General features: G+C 35.5%; 1 protein-coding gene across 2 annotated transcripts; it reads left to right on the plus strand.

The window, feature by feature from the left end:
* The first annotated feature begins 2124 nt into the window (after positions 1-2124).
* Positions 2125-5432, plus strand: LOC107823394 (dehydrodolichyl diphosphate synthase CPT3). Of its 2 annotated transcripts, XR_001656625.2 has the most exons (3): positions 2125-2341; positions 3112-4345; positions 4461-5432. XR_001656625.2 is itself a non-coding variant. In XM_016650028.2 (2 exons), the coding sequence occupies exon 2, from the start codon at positions 3155-3157 to the stop codon at positions 4025-4027; it is 873 nt and encodes a 290-aa protein (XP_016505514.1). In that variant the 5' UTR covers positions 2125-2341; positions 3112-3154; the 3' UTR covers positions 4028-4351. The 2 variants fall into 2 exon arrangements, 1 of the variants encoding a protein (XP_016505514.1); XM_016650028.2 differs by lacking the exon at positions 4461-5432 and having other exon boundaries at positions 3112-4351.
* The last annotated feature ends 568 nt before the right edge of the window (positions 5433-6000 follow it).

Consider the following 6000-nt stretch of genomic DNA (forward strand, 5'->3'; position numbering starts at 1 on the left):
GACATGGTCTGAAGTGCGCTTACTCCGGAATTTGAAGGCTTATTTCGTCTCCTGGTTTGACTAGGACTTGACCTATGCCGTTTAGGTCTTTTCCTACACATATAAATAGACATAAAACAACACTTTTGAAGAAGTTTTTGCGGCCAGAGGCAAGAATAGCTACTGGAACACCAGTTGGGAGATATAATTATTGATTTCTACATTCTTTTATTTTTACTTTGTAATTTAGTTATGCAAAATATCTGGGATATTGTTACTATTAATATGAGTAGATAAACTCCTAATCTAGAGTTTTGATGGAACCTATTGGAGGATGAATTTCTTGTTACGTTAATATAGATTTGCTATAGTATTTTTTCTATTTGTTCAACTACGTTATTATTGTGGTTGGTTGAAGAGTTCTCAATTGACTATGCCTATTTAGTGTGTATTACTCGGAAGAGGGTGCATATTTAGGTAGTTGTTGAACAAAATCACTCCTAAAGTATACGAGGGATCAATACGGAGGGTTTAAAGGTAGGATTAGGAATAACTAAACCTTGGTGCAATCCGAGCGAGTCGTACTTAGTGCCAGCTAGCGTAATTCATAAGAGTATATCTAGTAAATTGTGGTAGTTACTTGAGAGAGAATTACGACACTCAGAGAGCTCATGATCGGTAGAGAAAACTTAGGTAAATTTATAGGGAACGTGGAGGAAGGGATTCCGACAATAGGGGAAATCATAACCTTAGATCATTCCAATTCTTGTCTACAACTTGTTCGTAGTTAGTTATTAATTATTGCATTTACCTTACGTGATATTTAGTTAGTAAACATCCAACTTGTTATTTAAATATTTCTCAATATTGATTGCGTGAATTTGTGCGAGTTTAATAGCTATGCTTAATAGGTTAATTCCCTATGGGATTCGACTCCAGACTTGTTAACCGAAATATATTTGCAACGACCGCTTAGTCTTTCTTATAAGGCATAATTTGGCGTGATCACATGTGAAGAGGAGAGGCACAGATGCACCGGTGAGGAGACGTGAGAGGTTGGCCTTGGAGGGCCTAAGGTACATACAGACCGAAGAAGTATTGGGGAGAGGAGACTAGGCAAGATATGACGTTGCTCGAGGTCACTGAGGACATGACCATGGATAGGAAGGTGTGGAGGTTGAGAATAAAGGTAAAATGTTAGGATATGTAGTCGAGTGTTGTACTTGTATGTAATAATAGTTTTAGTACATGAGTTAGTGTTATTTGTGTATTTTCATATTCCTTGACTTATGTGATTACTTGTTGTTGCTTTTGTTTCGATTTTCTCATTGCAGTACTTAGTTTTAGTTTTGCATTTTTGCTTTGATTTTTTAATTGGTGTGCTTGTTGCTGCCTTTCCTTATTTAAATTGCAATGAGGACATCAGCTTAAATTTGCAATGATATCTAAAAATGTGGAATAGCTATTTGGCAGTATTTTCTTTTACTAGTCATCTAAATAAAGGTTGCTCAACACAATGAATTTGTGATCCAATGGCATGATGTAACCAATGGTGTTGTTAGCAACATTGCACGGCTCTTATAGAAACCTGTATTTTGTTAAACCATTCTATTAACAATGTCCGAAATACTTGAAAAGTCAACTTAGAAGATAAAAGTGACCGTTAAAATCACTAAATTGAACAAAAAGATTTCTAACTTGTTTGGTCAAGTTTCTAAAATCTACTTATTTTGAAAAATACGATTCTCAAAAGTATTTTTTTAAAAGTATTTTTGGTGAGAAATAATTTATTTTTGACTAATTAATTTGAAAAGTACTTTTGAACAACAATCGGTGTTTGACCAAGTTTTTAATAAGTATTTCTAAATGTATTTTTCTCAAAAGTGTTTTTCAATTTTTTTTTATTTTAGAGAAACTATTTTTTTCTGCTTCAACTTCTACGCAAAAAAACACTTTTTTTTTACTTCAAAAAGTTTGGCCAAACACTTTAACTTTGTCAAAAAAAAAATTTGGCTTTTAAAAAAAAAGAACAAACAAGCTATTAGTTGAAAAAAAGGGCTTAAGAGTTTTGTCTATGTGCTACCTTTTAATCACAAGGAAAAAGAAAAAGGAAAAAAATTAGCAATTACAGCAACCCACTTGGATCCCCAATTCAAAACCACCAGATCAACCCGAATATTAAAAGTCCAACCCGCCGTTAAACCCATCTTCTTCCCATCACCTAAGAAACTTCAATTGTGAAATCTGAAGGCGACTTAGTTCTCTCCCTCTCTCTATAAATGCTTATGCAATTAAGGGATCTTTTGATTGCTGTGACCCCTTGGTGCCCCAACTAGTGAAGATCAGTCAATGCATATCAAAGGTAAATACCATACTTCAATTGGGTTACTTCAAGAATGGTGCTTTTCAAAGATCCAATTTTTACTTAATTTTGATGGGTCTTTTTTCTTCTATGCCCTATTTTGTTTGCTTTATTTTCTATATGGTGTGTTTCAATTAAGAGACAGGGCACAATGGAAGAGAAAAATCTATGTAGGTGATAACTACTAAGTAGTTATATGTTTTAGACTTTGTAGAGAACTTCTATATCTATCTATCTATCTATCTATATATATATATATATACACACACACATACACTTGCACTTTTAGTTTATTTTGGTAATGACGATGATATGTGTTGAGCTTAATGAATGAAATCAGGATTCATATAGCCGACCCCATTGTTGTGTGTCTTAATGAAAAGCATTTTTGTGTTTGGACCTTTTCTTTTTTTGGCTTAAGTGGGTAACCCCTTGGATCTCACCTATCACAAAAAAGAAGAAAAAAAAGAAAAACAAAAATAATTACTCTAGATAGATTGCCATGTACATTCTGATATGCTGGCACCAGTGAAGCTTCTAGCTTGCTCACATATCTAGACAGAACTTGGAGTCTAGTGCATGACGGGGAAGTAGCTCATTATGTTATTTTCATTTGGTATTTATTGTAATGTCAACTTACATCCGTTATGTTTGCCCTTTTTCTACATTGGTTGTTTTCTATACGAACAGGAAAAAAATGATTATGTTCTGCTCTAGTTTCATGCTATCATGGCTGTTAGTTGAGACTAAATTCTCTAATTTTTGATTAGGTTGATCTTGGTGCATGATCTAGCACTAGGTCAGAGGGTTGATATGGAAGCTGTGAATGGTAAACAAGTGGGCCATCTATTTGAAAATATTAGCAGCTTTTTTCGCCAATGTATATTTTCTGTGCTTTCTGTGGGTCCTGTTCCTAGTCATATTGCTTTCATTATGGATGGAAACCGTAGATATTCTAAGAAACAGAACTTGCTAGATGGGGATGGACATAGGGCTGGATTTTCAGCTCTTATCAACATGCTAAAATATTGTTACGAGCTTGGTGTAAAATATATAACGGTTTATGCCTTCAGCATTGACAACTTCAGACGAAGGCCTGAAGAAGTCGAATCCCTAATGAAACTGATGCAGGAAAAGATTGATGAATTAATTAAAGAGGAGAGCATTGCAAACCGCCTTGGGGTTAGGATTTACTTTCAAGGAAACCTAAAACTTCTGAGCGCCCCTGTCAGGTCATCAGCTGAGAGGGCTATGGTAAAGACAGCAGGTCATTCAAAAGCTGTATTATCTGTTTGTGTTGCCTACACTTCAACAGATGAGATTGTGCATGCTGTTCAAGAATCTTGTGAAGAAAAATGGGATGAGATTAGAAAACAAGATGCAAATAATGCTGGAGGCAATTTAGTTGGACGCGAAAAAAATGGGAAGGACAAGGATGAGCATCTTATTGGTGTAACGAATATTGACAGCCATATGTACATGGCAGTTGTTCCTGATCCAGACATTATAATACGGACTTCTGGAGAATATCGGTTAAGCAACTTTCTGTTGTGGCAGAGTGCAAATTGTCTTCTTTATTCTCCCACTGCACTATGGCCTGAGATAGGTTTGAGGCATTTGGTTTGGGTAGTTTTAGACTTCCAGAGAAACTACTTGTATTTGAAGGAGAAAAAGAAGCAGGCATGAAGTAGAAGTAAAAGCTCTTTAGTAACTTTTAATTATACTGTGATTCTGTGTTGCAGCTCCATTTGTTTAATGCAGTTCTAGTCTACCAAATATGTAAGCATGGATTAGGACTGCTCTTTATTGCTCTCTCTTAAGATACAGTCAGTAACTTGTCATTTGGTGGTAGAAAAATCAAATACAATATGTAGTAAAAGGCTGAAAGCTATACGGAATACACCTTGATAGCAAGCAGATTGTAGTTTGGGCACTGAGCTCTGGGCTTGAAAATTGTTGTATCAATGAGAAGTGAATTATCACGAATCAAATGTTTTACCCCTTGTAGGTTTGAATTCTTAGGGACCATTTAAGCGTTCCCAACTCAGATTAGTGGTTTCAGCTAAGTTTGATTAGAGCTTTATCCAAAGTAATTTTTTTGTTTCTTCTATATATGCAGCTTCCTGTTTGCCTCATAGCCGAAGAAATCATGGGTTGGGCCTTCAGCAGCACTGTGTCATTTAACAAAGCCAATAAACGGCAGTTGAGATGAATTTTTGAAGCCACAGATAGATTTCATCTCCTCTAACTACTCTAATGCTCCGCTTTGGCAGAAATTGTCAAGAATAAGAAAAGTGATTTCCGAGGAACAGCCTTTCATGCTTTTGATGCTGAAGTTATACATTTTTTTTGAAATGAAAGAAAGAGGCAAAAGGTGAGGAAAATGTTAACAATATATAGTAAGTCAATAAAGGAGAGAGAAAAAAGAGAAATTTCCAAGGAAAAACTGGTAGGCTTCATCACTCTCACTCTCTCCGGTCTACCTATGTCGCCTTATTATCTATCCTTCCCAGGCCTTGCATGCTGCAAAATATCAGGTTGGAGCATATAGGTTCCATTAGAGTTGTCAACAACTGATGATCCCCTTGACAGGTTTGAGCAGATTGAGAAAGATCTTTATAGAAAACTCATTACCCTAAGCACTTCTAATTCTTGTTCCTATCAACTTTATACATAGCTCATTATCTTCAGCACTTGTGAATCTCAGCCTCTCTAAACTTTCGGTGTCTAACTCTAACCACAGACTTTGACATCGTCTGGAAGTGTTTCTAAATGACATTGTGAGTTTGTGATCCTTTAGGTAGAACCATTGAGAATCATTGAAGGCAGAGGGGACATGGAAATAAATTGTGATTCTTGTTTCTATCTCAGGCAAGCTGTTCAGATAATCGCTAAAGCCTAAAAGAGATGTTTGTTCAATTACATCACCGTTTTTAACTGCCTGATGGGATACCTTGCTTTTCTAATTTTCTTTTACATATGTTATGTTATCACTGTTTTATCTATTGAATTGTTTCTTTTATTTGTTAATTAAATAGGCTTTCTTCTATATCTGTTGGTTACTAGTGGTTGGTGAATTTTGCAAAGCTGATCACTTATGGCGTTTACAAATAGTATCTTGCCTCTATGGTTGTCAAGTTGATCTCTTAGTTAGCAAAAGGTTACATATCAAATGAGGAAAAAGCCTGTACATTCTGATCAAGCCATTTTTCAGTATCAACAATCATTTGGCATAAGTCATCAAATTTTTACGGGCATATATATTTGTTTTTCTAGTGGTCTTTTGATCTTTTGCTTGATATCGAGTCTTGGCACTATGTCCTACAGTTTTGATTTTTGAGACAACAGTTTGCATCCTTTCTAGTTGATGTGAATTGCCAATTTGCTTTCGTAAGAGATCAGCTAAACATAATATGGTATATCTGCTTCTGAATTGCTCTTTTGCTGTGTTACTGAAGAAAGCTGTTGCTCTGTTTATGTCAACAATTTCTTATTGTAATAAATCAGAGTTAAGTAAAAGAACCTGGACAGTTTTTCTTATTCATGCTTGAAACGAGAAACTAAATCTAAGATTCTCTTGCACCTAAGGGTGTGGCCTAAGGTCAATGAAGTGGGTGCAAACGTTGGAGACCAGGTTCAAAGGTAACTTTCTGTTGGTG

This window comes from Nicotiana tabacum, chromosome 4, assembly GCF_000715075.1.
Source record: "Nicotiana tabacum cultivar K326 chromosome 4, ASM71507v2, whole genome shotgun sequence".
NCBI classification, from domain to species: Eukaryota; Viridiplantae; Streptophyta; class Magnoliopsida; order Solanales; family Solanaceae; genus Nicotiana; species Nicotiana tabacum.